The following is a 17,069-nucleotide window of genomic DNA, read 5'->3' on the forward strand; positions in this document are numbered from 1 at the left end:
CCCCAGCCCCACAAAACCCCCCACTCCACAAGCCCGGAGTTCGCAGCCCCACAGGCCCCCCAAGTCCCCACGGCCTCATCTCCCCCCTCCTCACGCCCCGATCATGGCCACTCCAGCCCTCCCCGTCCCCCCGGGGGGGCCCGTCCCCCCGGGTGGGTATTTAGGGCCGGGCTGGCAGCACCCGGCCCCCCGTGCCCCCTGCCATGCTGAATGTGCTGCTGCTGCTGGGGGGCCTGGCCCCCGCCCTGCCCGCCGGTGAGTCCCCCCTGTGGGTCCCACTCTGGGGTGCAGCCCCATTCCCCCCCGGGGTGCCCCCACACCGGGCTCAGCTGAGCCCCCACCCCAACACGTCCGCTCTCCCCTGCAGGTCCCCACTGGGAATATGAGGGTAAGTTGGGGCCCCACCTCCCCAGGAACCCCCCCATTTATCCCCACACCCCAAACCCACCCCCCAGGCTCCCCCAGAGCCAAGGGGCTCACCTGGGTCCTCCCAGAAGGGGGAGGGAGGTGGGTGGGTGACACCCCCCCGACACCCAGGTCTCCCCAAATGGGAAGGACGTGGGTGGGTGAGGGTGGGTGACAGCCCCCCCCAGACATCTGGGGGCCCCAAGGCGGGAGGGGAGTGGATGGTGCAGCCCCCCATGCCCCTCTGGTCACCTGGATCCCCCCAAATGGGCAGGAGGTGGGTGGGTGACACCCCCCAGCGCCCCTGCCCGCACGCCTGGGTGCCCTATGTCGGGTGGGGAGTGGATGGGTGCAGCCCCCCATGTCCCCCCTCTGCCCCCTCTGGGTCCCCCTCGCTCCAATGGTCCCTTTGTGCTCCTTTACATAAGGCTCCGGTGCCAAATCCAATTAGGATCCGGCCTTGGCCAAATCCCGCTAAGCCCCGTCCCGCGGGCCCAGGGGACCCATGGGTGCCCCCCCGGCCCCGCTTTGTCCCCGCTCCCCCGGCCGGAACAAATGCCCCCAGCAGATTAACGAGGCCCCGGGCATTGTCACCCGTGTCCCCGCCCGGGGGTCACGGGGCCCTGCTGGCTGAGGCTGGGGGGGCCCACCCGCACTCTGAGTGTCCCCCAGGCCCCCACGGGCAGCAGCACTGGCCCGAGGGGCACCCGGCGTGTGGGGGCCGGGCACAGTCGCCCATCGACATCGCCACGGGACGGGCACGGCCGGACCCGGCGCTGCCGCCGCTGCAGCCCCAGGGCTACGACCACCCCGAGACCCCCCGGTTCACCCTCGCCAACAACGGCCACACCGGTGAGTGATGGGGGCAGGGGGTCCGTGGGGGGCCCGGTGTCTCAGCCCTGCTGAACCCCCCACCCTGCCCCTTGTCCCACAGCCGTGCTGGCACTGCCGCCCTCCCTGAGGCTCCAGGGGCTCCCCGGGGCCTTCGCTGCCGCCCAGCTCCACTTCCACTGGGGCCGGCCTGGCCACGCCGCCGGTGCTGAGCACCTGCTGGATGGGCACCGGGCACCTGCTGAGGTACCGGGGGCACGGGGGGACTGAGGGGAGAGGGCACGGGGCAGGAAATGGCTCAGGAAATGGGTCTGGGGGTGGGAAATGGCACGGGAATGGGGTGGGAAACGGGTCTGGGGGTGGAAGGAGGAGGATGGGAAGAGGGGTGGGTGAGGGAAATGGCGTGGGAGCTGTGTGGGAAATGGGTCTGGGGGTGGGAAATGGTTGTGGGAAGGGGTCTCGGTGAGGGAAACGGCACGAGGACAGCGTGGTGCAGGGGTCTGCACGCAGGAATGTGGTGCAGGGAATGGAAGTGGGATCCTGGTGCAGAAATGGGCAAGGAGATGGATCCAGGAATGGGAAATGAGTGCAGGGAGGGGATGGGGTGCAGGAAGGAGAAACGGGTGGGAAACGGGAACTGCTCTGGGCACAGGCAGTGGGTCTGGGCACTGTGGGAGGTGCAGCGGTGTGGGATCGGGGGGGGGGCCTGGTGGGGGTGTTTGGATTGGGGTGGGGGGCCCAGCGGGGCTGTCGGGGGTCCCACAGATGCACGTGGTGCACTTCGATGCCGACCGTTTCTCTGACGCGGGAGAGGCTCAGCACCACGTGGGCGGGCTGGCCGTGCTGGGCATCCTGCTGGAGGTACGGACCCCAAACCCACCCCCCCTGAGCCCCCAGACCCACACTGACACCCCCCTCCCTCACTCCCCCAGGTGGGCACCGACCCCCACCCCACCTACGACAACATCCTGAGGCACCTTGGGAGCATCCGCTATGCAGGTGAGGGGAGTAAGGGGGGAGACAGCAGGGAGGGACCCCAAATCCCCCCTCCCTGCACCCCTCAACTGCTCCCACCCTGCCCCCCAGGACAGTCCACGTCCATCCCCTCCTTCAGCGTCCTGGACCTGCTGCCCCCGCGCCTCGACCGCTACTACCGGTACAACGGGTCCCTGACCACCCCCCCCCTGCTTCCAGAGCGTCCTCTGGACCCTCTTCCCGGAGCCTGTCCACATCAGCCAGGACCAGGTAGGACCAGCTTTGGGGGGGACACACCCCTGGGTTCGGGGGACAGCCCCCAGCACTCCCCCCTCCCCGTTCCAGCTGGAGCAGCTCCAGGGAAGCCTTTACTCCACGGAGGAGGCCGAGGCCGAGCCGCAGCTCCTGGTGGACAATTTCCGGGCCCCGCAGGAGCTGAACCAGCGGATGGTGCTGGTGTCCTTCCCCAGGGGTGAGCTGGGGGGGCGAGGAGTGGGAAGGGTCCCCTCAAATGGCTCTTGGAGCCCTGGCTGGGCACGAGGTGCCAGCTCTGACCCTGCCCTTCCCTTGCAGAGCCCGAGGGATATTCCACAGGTATGGCCAGCCCGGAGGGGTGGGATGGGGAGTGGGGGGGGTCTCCCCGGGCCCCCCTGAGCCCCCCGTGTGTCACAGGTGAAGTCATCGCCATCATCTTCGGCGCCGTCGCCGGCTGCGTCATCCTCTTCCTCGCCGTGCACTTCGGGGCCAAGCGGATGCGGTGAGACCCCCACACACCCCCTGCCCCTCAGAGGGAGCCCCCCTGGCTGCAGGGGAGCCTGGACCCCCAGGGCTGGACCCCCAGAGCCCCGGGGAGGGTCCCCCTCACCCGTCTCTCCCCCGAGCAGCGCGAGGCGGGCGCAGGCACAGGACGTCGTGTTCAAGGCCTCCTCCCGCTGCTCCCCCGGGGACAGCGGCATCTCCCGCTGACCCCCCCGCAAGGACCCCCCTGAGAGACCCCCCCGCCGCCCCCCAGCCCTCCTAAAGACCCGGTGGGGTCTCAAATAAAGCCCCTTTTCCCCCCCATTCCAGTGCTGGTGACTCTTTGTGGGGCGGGAATGGGACCTTCAAGGGGCTTCGGGGCCAGAATCTGTCAACCCCCGGCCCCCCCCAGAAACCAGGATCCCCAGGTGACCCCAGGGTGGGAGCAGAGCAAGATGGGAGTGACCCTCTCCCCTCCTCCCCTTCCCCTCAGCAGCCACAGCGCTCTTAGAAAAGGGTTTTACTCTGAATCAAAAAAATAATTTACCCCCCACTGCACCCCAGACCCCCCCAGGAGCCGAACAGGGGTGAGGGGGCACAGCACCCCTGGCCCTGAGCTCCCCACCCCCAGAGCATCACCCTGAGGGGGGAACAGCACCCCTGGCCCAGACCCCTCCACCCCCAGAGCACCAGGGGCAAAGATCCCACCAGGGGAGGGAAACACAAAGGAAGGAGGGGGGTCTGCCCTGCCCTGAGCCCCCCCAGGCCTGGATGCCCCCCAGGGTACTCAGCCCCCCCTCCGCCTTCCCCACAGCCACAACCTGAGGGAAAAGTGTAACAGAATCTGGGAACAAAGGGAACGGGGCCCTGGTCAGAGCCCAAACCCCCCAGGAGCACTGGTCAGACCCCAAAACACCCCTGGGAACACCGGTCAGACCCCAAACCCCCCTGGGAGCACTGGTCAGACCCCAAATCCCGGGGCAGACAGGGGTGAAGGCAGTGGTGGAATATCCAGCTGTGGGGCCAAGGCTCTGCTCACTCCTCAGGGGGCACCTGCAGTGCTGAGTAGAGCATGACCCGGCCCTCGGGCTCCTGCTTACCTGGGGGGGTAAAGGGGGTGATTGTGGGGGGAGTTCTGGGGGTGGGGGTGGTTTGGGGGTTTGTGGAAGCCCCTGGGAACACAGCCCCAGTTCAGTGAGACTCATCCACCCCCACCCCTTGTGGCTCCGGGTCCCCCAACCCCCAAAAGGGGTCAGAGGCCCCCCTGAAGTGCCCCCCACTCCCTCAGACCCCCCTTACAGGAGAGGCACTTGAGGACGTTGTGGAAGGAGCCGCCGGCGGTGCCGAAGGCCCAGAGGCCGGTGCAGAGTGTGAGGATGAGGATGGGCCCCAGGCTGGCCTCATACCAGGGGTTCAGGAAGGTCTGGGGGATGCAGAGAGATGGGTCACACCCCCCACCAGCTCCCCCAAACAGCCACAGCAAGGACTGGGGTGCCAGGCCCTGCAGAAACCCAGCCTGGAGCCCTGTTGAGCCACATATCCAACCCCCACCAGAGCCCAGCAGATCATTCCCTGTGTGTGCCCCTAAATCCTGCACCAACCTCTTCCCCCCAGGGGCTAGGGGTGTTCAGGGGTGTGTAACTCACCCCACAGCCCCAGCAGGGAGGGAGGGGGTCCCGGTGCCCCCTCCAGAGGACTCACCAGCCCCGAGACGAGCAGGTGGCCGCCCACCACCAGCCCCAGGCCCCCGGCGCGGCGCCGCTCGCAGGCGTCGAAGAAGATGACGCCCCAGAAGGTGTGGAGCAGCACCAGGGCCATGGTGAGGAAGGCTGTGGGGAGAACCACGGGGCCTCAGACCCACAGCCTTCCTCCTCCTCCTCCTCCTGGTGCCCCGGGCTCACCAGAGGTGATGAAGTAGTACGGGGAGTCCCCATGGATCCCCACCGTGCCCGGCCCCGCCGAGTCCACCAGGATGTTGACGATGGAGAAGACGCCGCTGATGATGCCAAAGGAGAGCCCGGACACTGCGGGGGGAGCCGGGGGTCAGGGGAGCCCCCCTATGCCCTCCACAGCCCCCAGGGAGAGCTGGGAAAGCCGGGAAAGCCGTGTCAGCTCCGCCCCGGAGCCCGCAGGGCCGCTCACCGTAGGCCATTTGCCGCAGGGAGATCGGGGACCGCCCATCCTCGCTCAGCGTCGCCAGCCCCTCATCCGCCTTCCTGCTCCGCCGGGAGAGAGCGTGAGCCCCATCCCACGGGGCAGGGAGAGCAAACACAGCCCCTTCCCAGAAAGACTCTGCGGGGCTCCCCTGCACACAGAGCCCCAAACCCAGCACCTGGTTTGGCCCCCACGGGACCCCCAGCACAGCTCCCCGGCCCCCGGGACCCCCAGCACAGCTCCCCCGGCCCCCGGGAGGGCTCTCACTTGAGCAGTTTGAAGCAGGCGAAGCGGCAGAGCTCCTGCAGCAGGACGGCGGCGGCGGCCCCGGGCAGCAGCAGCGCCGCGTCCTCCCGCCCGCTGAGCTGCACCGACACGGCCCAGAGGAGAGAGGCGGCGAGCAGCGACAGCAGCCAGAAAAACGCCCTGGGGGAAGGGGGGAGGACAAGGGACACGGGCACCGGGATCAGGCGGAGCTGCCCTCGGTACAGCCGGGCTGGGACACCCCGCTGGCTGCACAGAAATGAGCCCTCAGCGCTCTCTGAGCCCTCAAATTGCCCCCGAACTGCCTCCTCACCGTCCCCCTCAGTGCTCCCTCACAGACCCCCCTTCAGCCGCCCGCCCGGCGCCACCAGCACCCCAGTGTCCCCTCAGACTCCCCAAAAGGCTCCTCCGCCCCTCCCAACGCCCCTCAGCACCCGCCAATGGCCCTCGAGACCCCTCAACGGCCCCTCAGGCCCCGCCAAGACCCTCACACCCCCCAAAGGCGCCTCAGCAGCTCCCCCCAGGCCCCTCAGCATCCCTCCAACCGCCCTCGAGGCCCCTCAGACTCCCCCCCAAAGCCCTCCATACCCCCTCTCCGGCCCCTCCTCAGCGTCCCCCAAGCCCCCCTCGGCCCCCCCTCGCTCACCCCGCCACCAGGACGATGACCCGCAGCGGCTCGGCCGCCACCGTGAGCAGCACGAGCGCGGCCGCGGGGCCGAAGGCGATGGCGGCGCAGCCGAAGAACACGGCGGCGCCCATGGCGGCCGCGCCACAGCGCCCCCTGCCGGCCCGGAGGACTCGGACGCAAGCGAACGAAGCGGGCCCGGAGGACGCGGACACAGCGCCCCCTGCCGGACCGGAGGCCGCAGGCGATGGGGGCGGTGGTGGGGGGGGTAGGACCAGTCCCTGGGGACAGGGGACACTCGGGACAGGGACACTCGGGATAGGGGACACTCGGGATAGGGACACTCGGGACAGGAGCTACGCTGGGAGACACCTGACACAACCTGTGCTCAGCGTCACCCGTCTGCAGTGTCACCCGACCCCAAGGTCACCCATCCCCAGGGTCACCTCTCTCTAGTGTCACCCAGCCTCAGTGTCATCCATCCCCAGCACTATTCTATTCTATTCTATTCTATTCTATTCTATTCTATTCTATTCTATTCTAATTTCATTCCATTCCACCCTATCCTATCCTCAAGGAATTCCTGTCTAAAGCAGCCTTTTTCTCTATTCCAACTCTCTCACGTCTCCCATTCCAATTCCACACCCTCCCCTTGCCCCCCCCGCTGGCGCAGCTGTTTACAGAGGAGCTGGGAAGGGCAGGAAAACTTTATTTAGACTAAAAAATCCCCTCGGGAGGGCAGTTGGGGGGGTGAAAACACCCCGGCCCCAGAGCCCCTCCGTGTCCTCCCCGCGGGATGGGCAGCTCACCCCACCCACCTCCGAGTCACCGGTGCCACGAGGGATCAGGTTTTAGGGGTTTTCTTCATCCATCTCCACGTCTCCTGCAGGGAAAACTCCAAACAATGCTCCCCCCACCCTCCAGGCGCTTCCGCAGGGATCCTGCGGATGCCACCTCCTGGGCACGGGGCATTGTTCAGGACAGTGCCGGAGCCACCGGCTGCCGTGGATTAATTTCCCTTCTGGTTTCACTTCCGCCTATTAAAGCTGGGAAATGACACAGCTCTGACTTCATCCCACCTTCCTCCTCCGAGTGAGCTTTCCAGGGGTTTCCAGGATCTACCGTGCGGGATGCCCGGAGCATCCCTGGGATGCAGCTCCCTGGGCACAGCAAGGATCAGCAGCCTCCTTCTTCTTCCTTATATTTGCCTCCTTTTCCTTCCTTCCCCCCCCCTTCCTTCCTTTTCCTTCTTTTTCCCCTCCTTTTTGAGTTTTCCCCCTTGCTGCTCCATCGCTGTGGCAGCTTTTACTGCTGGATTTTGGCACAAAAGCTTTAATATTAATACAGAAAAAAAATAGCAATAAAGTAGACTGAGCAACACAGGGATCTGGGGAATAGGAAACAAGGTTTTGGGATGGGAGGTGGAAAAGCTGCTGGGTTGGCTCCTTGCTGTGGCCGAGATGGGTTCGCTCTGTGTTGCCACACGTGAAAAATGAGTAAGAAAAAAGGTAAAAAGGAAAAAAAACCCCCATGAACAAAAATAGAGTGTTTTCCTTTTCCAGACAGAAACACAATTCCAGACCCACACCTGGGATGCAGGATGCAGCTGGGATGTGCCAGCTGGTCCCAGCAAGGGAAGAACTGCCTTTTCCCGCTTTTACCACCTTATGGCACATTTTATCCAGGTCCTTTAGTTTATTCTCCAAGTTTTCCCAGTTTTTGCAAGTCTTCCATGATCACACCCAGCCCTGAGGAGCCGTTCCCAGTGCTGAGCCAGCAGATCCCTCTGAACTCTGACTCCCAGCTCCCACGCCAAGGGGTTTGCCTGTCCAACCCCATCCACTCATCCATCCCTGTCCTCATGGACCTTCCTCGCCCCTTCCCTCCCCATCCCTTTAATTCCAGGATATTTTAACCCTTCCCTGCCCCCCCAGCAGCTCCAGCCCCGGCGGGATTCATCCCAACGAGGTCAGATTTCTGCTTGGGTTGGGATTTTTGAGATTTGATGTTATTTTTGTGGGTTGAGAGGAGGGTTTGGAGAGATTCACTTCCTGCTCAACATTCCTTGGCACTTATCCCTTTGTTGAGCATCTCCCTATGGATGGGAGAAGCCCTTTGGGCAAAGCAGGGAGAGCCCTGGGAGGTTGGGAATTGGGTTTGGGATGGCAAAGTTCTTCAGCTGGGTCCACTCTTGGTTGGAAAAAAGTCTACTTTGATGAATTTTTGGCTTAAAATCGTTTAATATCCTTGCCATAAAATCTACCGGAATTCTTGGTTTAAAAATCAATCGGAATTCTTGGCATTCTCGTCTTAAAATTGATAGGAATTCTGGGTTTAAAATCGATAGGAATCCTTGGCTTAAAATCCATAGGAACTCTTGACTTAACATCATCAAGAATCCTTGGACTAAAATCAACAGCCCAAGGAGGTGAAATGCACCACCCACTGTGGCTCTCCCGGTGGTTGCCCCGGGGGTCTCCACACACATTCCGTGGTTTTCCCTCCCCTCCTGCAGCCCTTTCCCTCTGGTCCCACCTGGCCCACCCCAGCTGTTGCCATTAAACCCCCTCTGGCCACGGAAAACCTGCTTCCCCTTTCTCATCTCGAGGAGGAAGCTCCTGCTCCTGTGAGCACCCACAGGGAGGGAAAAGGGACCCAGCTGGGGGTTCATGAGGAAGAGCATCATCCTCCCACTGTTTCCTTGGAGAGATTGGAAATATAGGGCTGGGACAATATTTTACAATGGGGAGAATGTGCCTTGAGGGATGGTGGATAAAGACAAGGGGAGAGCATGGGCTGTGCCTCCTCCCAGGGTTGTCCCATGTCCAACCACCCTCCGTCTGGGAATGGTTCTCTTTCCAGGTGAATTTTCCCAGTTATAAATTTCTTCTTGATCCTGGAAGTGTCCAAGGCCAGGTGGGATGGGGATTGGAGCAACTTAATCTGGTGGAAGGTGTCCCTGCCCACAACAGGGGGGTGGGACAAGATGAGCTTTAAGGTCCCTCCCAACCCAAACCATCCCATGATCCCATGATTCCGCACCTCAAAACAGAGCTCCTGTACTATCCAAGACTCATCTTGCTCTTTGCTGATTTTCTAACCTCCACACCAAAATACTGGTTTTACACCACCTGATTCATCTCTGTCCCTTTTATTTCCCCTTTTCCTTCCCCCCCAAGGTCCTCACCAGCTCTCCCCCACATCCCGCCTGCTCCTGGCAGGATCCCCTCGCTGTCAGCTACTCCCCACAAAGCAGAAGGGCTGGATCTTCCTTTCCTCCCTGTTTCTCCTCCAAGAAATGTTCTTCTTATTTTGCTTCCATATTCAGAGAAGGAGGAGAACCAGCAGCTGATCCAACACGGGGCAAGGAGCCGACCAGGAACACCGGGCACGGCTCCGGAGTCATCCCAGCCCAGGGTGTTTTTATCCACTATAAAATAAATACACGACCGTTCGTGTTTCTTCTTCGTGACTAAGAAACTGAGGCACGGGAAGGGGAAACGAAGCCAAGACAAAAAAAATCCCCCAAGATTTTACGGGAAGTCAGAACTCTGCCTCCCCGTCTCTGCCTTCGCCTCTCTCCCAGAAGGATTTGCTATTTATAGCTCCGCTCCACTCCGTTAGAACATAATCAAAACCATCCTCCCTCCATCCCGGAGTTCATCCAGCGGCACTAACCCTCCCCCGGGGGGGAAAAAACTTCCCAAGATTTGCAACTCAGCCTTTGCCGCGGGAAGCTGTGCCCGTGCCGGAGCGGCGTCGCGGGCAGCGCGCGGGACACGATCCCGCCCGGCCCCGCACTCCGGGCACGACCCGGGCGCTGCTCGGAGCTACCAAGGACGTCGAACTGCTCAGCCCAGCCCCCCCCGAGTCATTTCCTGCCTCCGTGGGGACGGGCTCGAGAAAGTCCCGCGGAGCAGCGGCGGCAGCGGACGACACCCGAGGCAGGAGGATGAACTTCTTCATCGCCGCGCTCCTGGTTCTGCAGTTCGTGCCAGGTAAACCCGTTCCCCGGGTCCTCCCGGGGTTCTCCGGGGGCACTTTGATTTTATCTCGCTGCTCTGAAGATTCCCACGCTCCTGGGATGCTGCGAGGCACCTGGGGAGAGAGATCTGGGAGGCTGAGGGGTGTTGGCTTGGAGAAGGGGAGCTGCGGGGCAAAGAAAACAAGGGGAAAGCACTCTGTAATTACTGGAAGTTCCATGAAGTCCGTGCTTGGAGAACAGCGGGATAACGAATGTTTCCCACATTGAGTTCAAATCATTTGTAAATTCCATCTGGGAGCTATTAGAGACACAGATACGGAGGAAAAAAATCCAACAGGATTTCCTGGAGAATTAGGTGGGCAGTGCGGAGATGGGGGAGAGCGGATGGGGGTGTTGAGGGAGGAAACCCCCACTTGGAGCTGCTTAGGGATGAGCACAATATTCCCACCTCTCTGGGAAGGTGGGATACGGAGCAGCACCAGCTGAGGAGCTGGAAACTGCGGCTCTGCCACGCCAAGAGCCTTCAGCCTCCTCTTCCTCCTCCTCACTGAAGGTGAGGTGTTAAAAGTGGGAGGATTCCCAGCTGGGAGCTTTTTTTTGCTTTTTTTTATGGGATATTATTCTTAGCGTGGCTCCAGTGCAAACACAACAGCTGACTGGAAATAACTCTCTGGGAAAGCATGGGATAATGTGCCCCAGAGCTGGAGTTCGTGCCACTGGAGCATTTTCAAAGGATGAGCGTGGGAAGGAGCGGGGGTGGGAGGGCAGGTCCCCATTTCAGTTCAAATTTCCCCAAAAGCTCGGGATGGGGGTGGGACGGGCCGAGGTGCTGACACAGCAACGGGCGAGGCTGCGTCGTGTCCCCCAGTCCCACCTCAGAACTTCCAGGCTGAGTCAGTGTTTTCAGAGAATTCCCTAATGAGAATTTCGGGATCTGGGCTTCTTGCTCAGCCACTGCTGGCACTGAGAAAGTCAGGGATATGATGGGAAGCAGTGGGAAGGTTTGGAGAGGGACCTGGAGCTCCAGCCGGCCCTGGGCACGACTGAGGGCATCATTCCAGCTGCTAATGGTGTAACTCACAGTAACAATACTCTAACTATCTTACTTATAACTATAATCAGTACCAAACTATAAAAATATCATATTATTCCGTGAGTATCTTCTATGCTCATGAGTATTTTATCTTAGTGCCAGAGTCTGTGAGAATGAAAATATTAGTATTCCCAATTAATTTGCTTTATAAGATCCTGACAGAACAAAAAAAAGGTTGGACTTGATGATCTTGGAAGTCTTTTCCAGCCCGGTTGATCCTATGATTCTATGAAAACATACCAAACCCTGTGTTTGGAAAAGGGAATGAGCCTCTTGCTCCAGCTGTGACATTGTCACACGGGTCAGAGTCTATTTCTGGTGGCTCAGCCCTAAGGGAACAGGAGGCTCCATTCCAAGCCCTCGGCAGCTCCACAGCCAAAGGCACGAGGGCACTGGAGCAGCCGGGATGCTGGATGAGCAGCTCATCCCAAAGGCAGATCCATCCCAACATAACTCTGGCTCTGGCTCCGGCTCCATCCCCACCGCTGCATCTCCTGCTTCCGGCACATCCACACCCAAAAAATGAAGGAAAACCCCGGCTCTGCTCCCATCTCCCACACCTTTTGTTGGGAAGCCTTGGACCCAGCTACGGGTCAGATGGTGAATCCATCACTCCCGCAGGGAAGGGGTTTTGCCCAAAGCTCTGGCTCGACCCGAGGTTCTGCTCGCGGTGCCGGGTGATGATCCGTGTGTTGTTTGTTTGTTTTTAGGGAATGCAGAGGTAGAAGACGACGAGGAGGAGATCACACAGTTTTTATTCGACTACGCAGCTCGTTACAGTGAGAAAAGCAGTTTTTAAAGCATTTTCACCACTTCCTGGGAGCTGCAGGAGCGAGCTGGGATAAGCGGGGCTGGGAGGGCTGAGGGAGCCTCCATCCAGCCTCCTCCAGGCAGGGAGATGAGGCTTTGCCCATGGAAAGGCACCACTGAATGGAGTCCTCTACAATGACAGCTACTCAGTTATTTCATGGAATCATGGAATGGTTTGGGTGGGAGGGGTCCTTAAAGATCCACCCTTAAAGCCCTGGCCACAGGCAGGGACACCTTCCACTAGCCCAGGTTGCTCCAAGCCCCGTCCAACCCGGCCTTGAGCACTGCCAGGGATTTATCCCAGCTGTCCAGATTAATCTGAGTTACACTGGTGTTCAGAGGGGGAAAGCCATGCAATAACAACCCCTGATGTGGGGGTGGGACTCGTGTCACCCCACACAGGACAGGGTACAGTGTCCCCAACCCCCTCCTCACCCGGAGCTGTTCCCATTCCAGGTGATTACCTCTATTCCACGGGAGACTATTACTACGACAACACCACGGGAATGCCCACCCCCTACACCTTCGAGATGGATTCCTACGAGGTGAGTTGGGTTTCTCTTGGTATTCCCCCCCAAAAAAAACCCCAGGGGCTTCCTCGCCCAAACTGCTGCCACAAGGAGAAAGAAATGGGTTAAAACTGCTGGTTTTTAGATCACAGAACAACTGAAATGAGTTTGAGCAGAACGTGCGTGAAGTACAGTCATGGAATGCTTTGAGTTGGGATTTATTGTGACAGTTTGCACAGAAACTGGGAAATCCCTTGTTTTCTTAATTAAATGCTCCCAAACCTGTCCCAAAGAGGGATCCCTCAGGAGTTAATCCTGTGCTGTGACATCCCAGGTTATTTCTTTTCCTCCACACCCAGACAAACACCATCGGGGATTACGGGCAGTGGTTTCCACAAGAGGATGCCACCATCAAGATTTCAGGGATACCAGACACAGATGCTCCAGAGGATTCCAGGAATGCCAAGGACAGTCAGGTACTTGACAGGACATGAGTTCTGCCACTGGCTTTTAGGACATTAAAACATGGGACTTTTTGACTGATTTATTTTCCTTGGCTTCACAGGATATCTGGGAGTCAGCAGGATCACCCCTCCAGTGCCACGTCCCCCTCGTCACCCTCCTCAGTCTCCGGGGTCTCCTGCTATGACCCTCCCATGCTCCTCCTCCAAAGGTATTCCAGGATTTCAACACTTGCTCAAAGCGTGTCCTTCAACCCTGGCAAATCCAATTCTTTCTGAAGCAGCAACTTTCCAAGACAATGGAAAGATAACAAACCCTCCCAGGCATCCGGCTGCGATACCAGGGGACCCCCTGGCAGCTCTAATGGCCACTGATGGCCTGGAGAGGCTTTTCAGGGCGTTTTCCCAATGAATTCCTGGCTTTCAGTGGGAGCTTCCATGGGGCGAGCACCCGTTTGGTCTCAGCCCCAGGTACCTCCTGCTGCTCATCCACCCAAACTTTTGTTCCATAAAATCCTGGAATGGTTTGGGTTGGGATGAACCTTGAAGACCATCCCCTTCCACGAGCAGGGACACCTCCCACCAACCCCTGTTGCTCCAAGCCCCGTCCCACCTGGCCAACCTTTTCCTGTGGCTGGAGCTCTCCAGTGTTCCAGGAACACCCCGACCCCATCCCGCCACACGCAAGGCCGTGAACTTCCTCACCTTCTCCCCTTGTTCCAGACACAGCAGCTGGGATGGAGATCAGAACTTCATCAGGTGTTGGCAACGACGAACAACATCCTCCCCACGAGGCGCCGCCTCCGCTCCGGAACCGCCGTGACTCTCCCAAAGGTTCCAACGGGGGGACTGTGACCACGGTGCAAACTCGGAGAGCTTTGTAATGCCTCAGTCCTTTCCTATTTCCTCTGATTCTCTTGTAAATAGGAGCCCCTGCCAATAAAATCCCCAACAACCGGCGCACGGTCTGTCGTGGTAAATAAATCTGTAAACACCACCAAAACAGGAACATCAAACACCAACAGCTTGTGAGGTTTGTCCCATCAGAAGGATCTTCTTGAGTCTCCACACCCAGCCAGGAGCTTCTCACTTAGTTTCTTCCAGAGTTGCTCTTCACACTGTTTATTTTCCAGAAATATCTGTGATATCCAGGTGCAATGAGAAGCTGGACCAGGAAACCTCCAACCAACCCAGCCCCCCCCAGCTGCCCATGGAGAGCAAACTGTTTCAGAAATGGGGGGATTTGGTCAAGAAATTGGAGTTAAATTCCTCTTGGGTGGGGAAAAAAATGCAATCCCACACTTGTTGCTTTTCCTTGGAAGAATTAATTGGAGGGAGGGATAGAAAAGTGATCCAGGTGTACCCAGCTGGTCTTGGAGCTCCTACCAGTCAGCAGAGGATGAGCCAAGGTCAAGCCAATGGAGGTGGAATCAAGCCAACAGGGGAGGTCATGGTGGTCAGGGCCACATTGTCCCCAGAGCCCCCAACTCCCTCCAGACAACCCCACCATTGCACACCCAGGTTATCCAGGCTCCCAGGCTTGGAAAGCAGAAGAGTTTTGTTTCCTAGGGAAGCCAAAAGGCCTGGAACAGGCTCGGGAGCAGCTGGAGGATGCACTGCTGGCCAGTGCCACCTCCTGGTTCTGTGCTGTCACCAAAAAAAAGCCAAGAGCTCCCTTGGGAAATGATTTAGGAACATGTGGTGGTGAGATTTCCAACCCTGGAGTGGAGCAAACAAAATGAAAGGAAAATAAAGCATGTGCATGAAGTTTATGGGTTTATTCCTACAAACCATCCCTCTAATGCACACGCATGGAGAACAAACCAGTTTGTTGTAACCTGGCTTAACCATAAATTGTATTGCTCCCTTCCCAAGGAAACCCTCCAGTTCCAAACCTTCCTGACCAAATCCTCACCTTCCAGCATTGTTTTGAGACAGGGGTGTCCCGACCCAATCACATCACAGAGGGATGGCTGGACATGCCCTCCCCGCTCCCAAAGCTGCAAATATTCACCCAAACCTCTTTAGTCCAAAAATGCTCTTTTTTTCCTGCCACATCAAAGGCACTTTCCTCCCAGGAACAGTGTCGGTCAGTCCCTGCTGCAGGATCATCCTCGACCACCCCCAATGCTCTGGGTCCATCCTGGGGCTCCAGCTGGCAGAAAATCCCAGATTTTCCATTATGGGACCTGCAGACTTGCACACCCCAGGAGTGAGCAAACCCCTGGGATCGGGGAAAATACGGTGAGTTTAAGGTGTTATTTTAACTCTTTCCCATTGGAACCCCAGGTTCTCATGGGTGTCCTCCCCAGTGGTGCAGCCAGGGGTTTTTCCTCCCCCCGCCATCCTCCCAGCTCTCTCCCAAGCTCCTTTCCCAGATTTACCCCTCTCCTCCTGCTCGGAGGGTGCTGGTGGCTCCCCAGCTGGGGGTTCCGTGAGTGGCCGCCCGGCTCTCCCGGCAAACCCCCGGGATAAGCAGCTTTAACACAAAGAGGATTTTCCCTGCACTTGTGAGAACCTTTCCCAGTTATCTCCCAGCAGGAAGTGAGCAGAAGGCTCTCAAGGTCTCCGGTGTTTTTGGGCAGCTCCTTGTCAAACCCTCCAAGAGCCAAATCCTGCTCCCAGCACGACTCCCATGATCCGGGCACGGTGTCCTGGGGGATCCACAGCCCAAGGGGTTATTTTTGGGTTTCAGCCCCAAACCCACCAGGGAAGGACACAAAAACGACCCAGGAAGAGCCACTCAGAGCTGGCTCCGGGGTTGAAAACCCCCTTTTTAGTGCCCTGTGAAGGTGAATTTGTGCAGATTTAGGCAATTATAGGGGCTGGGGCTGCTCTCCTGCCTTTAATATCCCCAAGTTCCTCAGTGAATTCCCAACTTCTCGTCCTCCCCATGGATGGACCATTGTCCATCAACACCAATCCTTAAAGCCCCAAAGTGGAGAACATGAGCTGTTCCCATCCCTTTTTCCTGCTGCTGCTCAAAATCCAACACCCAATTCCAAAGTAAATGGGTCCTGAGGTGGGTAACGCCCACATGGAGGGTTCCACACTCAGTTTTTGAATCCCATAATGCTCCGATCCCCCAACAAACTTTGATTTCCAAATGCCCATTTTTTCCCCTAAATGCCTGTTTTTCCCCCAATAACCCTTTCTTCCCCCCATCAAAGCCCTTTTTTTTCCCTTGAACTCCTGGTTTTCTCCCCACAAACTCTGTTTTTCTCCTCCAACTCCCTTTTTCCCCCCAGCTCCCTATTTTTAACCCTTTCCCAAAACACCAGCTGAGCTCCTTGGCTGCCTTCTCCTCCATTTGATCCTGAAACAGGAAATATTTTCTCTGTAGAATTTAAACAAAGCTGGAACAAACCCGAGATTCCCATGTTGGGTTGTTGGTTTTTGTTTGGGTTTTTTTTATTCTGTCACCAAGTTGCCAAAATGTCTCCGTTTATTTATGTCTTGAAAGTTAAAAGAATTAATATGTAAATATTTGGAATTGCTTGTCTCGGAATTGTTCCGCCTGGGCACGAGGGACGTTGGTGGCTCACAGGCTTGGAGTGGGATCATCTTCCGGGACAAAAGCTCACAGAGAGAAAAATTCGTTTTAAATAGGAAAAAAGCTTCCTGTGCTTCCAGAGGGATCTAAATCCCAACCCGAGGGGGATATGAATCTCACCTATCATCCCAGGGGGATATAGATCCCATCTAGCTATCCAGAGGGGGATCTAAATCCCATCTATGCCCCCAGAGGGGAATATAAACCCGATATATCCACCCAGAGGGGAATCTAAATCCCATGTACCTACCCAGGGGGATCTAAATCCCATATATCCACCCGGGGGGGGGAATCTAAATCCCATATACCCGCCCAGGGGGATCTAAATCCCATATATCTACCCACAGGGGGAACTAAATCCTATATACCTACCCAGGGGAATCTAAATTCCATATATCCACCCCGAGGGGGATCTAAATCCTACATATCAGCCCCGAGGGGGACCTAAATCATATATATCCACCCAGGAGGATATACATCCCATCTATCCACATCAGGGGACGTAAACCCCATCTATCCACCCCGAGGGGAACATAAATCCCACGTATCCCCGCCGAGGGGCTCAGATGTTCGGAATGGAGCTATTTCCCGGCCCTGTGACCCCCGTGTCACGTCCTCGGACTCTCCCCGGACCCCTCCCGGTGCCGCTGCCCCCCCCCCCCCCCC

The 17,069-nt window shown here is 58.4% G+C and overlaps 3 protein-coding genes and 1 long non-coding RNA gene across 6 annotated transcripts in view; 2 read left to right on the forward strand and 2 right to left on the reverse strand.

Moving 5' to 3' along the window:
* Positions 1-203: 203 nt before the first annotated feature.
* Positions 204-3,325, forward strand: CA14 (carbonic anhydrase 14). The gene is given in 12 exon segments (XM_027702835.1): positions 204-255; positions 368-388; positions 1,078-1,257; positions 1,340-1,482; positions 2,002-2,097; positions 2,169-2,235; positions 2,323-2,414; positions 2,416-2,481; positions 2,557-2,683; positions 2,785-2,805; positions 2,884-2,968; positions 3,096-3,325. Coding segments are annotated over 12 exon segments (1,032 nt in total). The 3' UTR covers positions 3,178-3,325.
* Positions 3,326-3,454: 129 nt separating this feature from the next.
* Positions 3,455-6,126, reverse strand: APH1A (aph-1 homolog A, gamma-secretase subunit). 2 transcript variants are annotated; one of them, XR_003537252.1, is made up of 8 exons: positions 6,014-6,126; positions 5,371-5,529; positions 5,092-5,165; positions 4,851-4,973; positions 4,651-4,778; positions 4,249-4,372; positions 3,924-4,049; positions 3,455-3,861 (listed from the first exon to the last, which is right to left on the reverse strand). XR_003537252.1 is itself a non-coding variant. In XM_027702796.1 (7 exons), the coding sequence occupies exons 1-7, from the start codon at positions 6,124-6,126 to the stop codon at positions 3,985-3,987; spliced, it is 786 nt and encodes a 261-aa protein (XP_027558597.1). In that variant the 3' UTR covers positions 3,455-3,984. The 2 variants fall into 2 exon arrangements, 1 of the variants encoding a protein (XP_027558597.1); XM_027702796.1 differs by having other exon boundaries at positions 3,455-4,049.
* Positions 3,455-17,069, reverse strand: part of LOC113977029 — a 19,293-nt gene continuing 5,678 nt past the window's right edge. Inside the window, exons 2-3 of the long non-coding RNA XR_003537253.1 lie at positions 17,016-17,024; positions 3,455-3,978 (exon numbers count right to left, since the gene is read on the reverse strand). This is a non-coding gene — a long non-coding RNA (uncharacterized LOC113977029). The remainder of the gene's footprint in view (positions 3,979-17,015; positions 17,025-17,069) is intronic.
* On the forward strand, positions 9,835-13,809 carry LOC113977028. Of its 2 annotated transcripts, none has more exons than XM_027702801.1 (6): positions 9,835-9,990; positions 11,781-11,849; positions 12,337-12,425; positions 12,724-12,865; positions 12,955-13,062; positions 13,574-13,809. In XM_027702801.1, the coding sequence occupies exons 1-6, from the start codon at positions 9,945-9,947 to the stop codon at positions 13,732-13,734; spliced, it is 615 nt and encodes a 204-aa protein (XP_027558602.1). In that variant the 5' UTR covers positions 9,835-9,944; the 3' UTR covers positions 13,735-13,809. The 2 variants fall into 2 exon arrangements, with proteins under 2 accessions (XP_027558602.1, XP_027558603.1); XM_027702802.1 differs by having other exon boundaries at positions 9,854-9,990; positions 12,749-12,865; positions 13,574-13,684.

This window comes from Neopelma chrysocephalum, unplaced genomic scaffold (assembly GCF_003984885.1).
Source record: "Neopelma chrysocephalum unplaced genomic scaffold, ASM398488v2 Primary Assembly neopelma1_197, whole genome shotgun sequence".
Taxonomy (NCBI): Eukaryota; Metazoa; Chordata; class Aves; order Passeriformes; family Pipridae; genus Neopelma; species Neopelma chrysocephalum.

What these genes read in the sequence shown, in the direction of transcription:
- APH1A (XM_027702796.1), bottom strand. Translation starts at nt 6,126, where the DNA reads ATGGGCGCCGCCGTGTTCTTCGGCTGCGCCGCCATCGCCTTCGGCCCC. An exon ending in CCTGCGGCAAATGGCCTACG is followed by an intron (nt 4,974 to 5,091) that starts GTGAGCGGCCCT and finishes CTCCCCCCGCAG; the next exon opens with TGTCCGGGCTCTCCTTTGGC. An exon ending in ACCTGCTCGTCTCGGGGCTG is followed by an intron (nt 4,373 to 4,650) that starts GTGAGTCCTCTG and finishes TGCATCCCCCAG; the next exon opens with ACCTTCCTGAACCCCTGGTA.
- LOC113977028 (XM_027702801.1), top strand. Translation starts at nt 9,945, where the DNA reads ATGAACTTCTTCATCGCCGCGCTCCTGGTTCTGCAGTTCGTGCCAG. An exon ending in CGACTACGCAGCTCGTTACA is followed by an intron (nt 11,850 to 12,336) that starts GTGAGAAAAGCA and finishes TTCCCATTCCAG; the next exon opens with GTGATTACCTCTATTCCACG. An exon ending in TCGAGATGGATTCCTACGAG is followed by an intron (nt 12,426 to 12,723) that starts GTGAGTTGGGTT and finishes GTGACATCCCAG; the next exon opens with GTTATTTCTTTTCCTCCACA.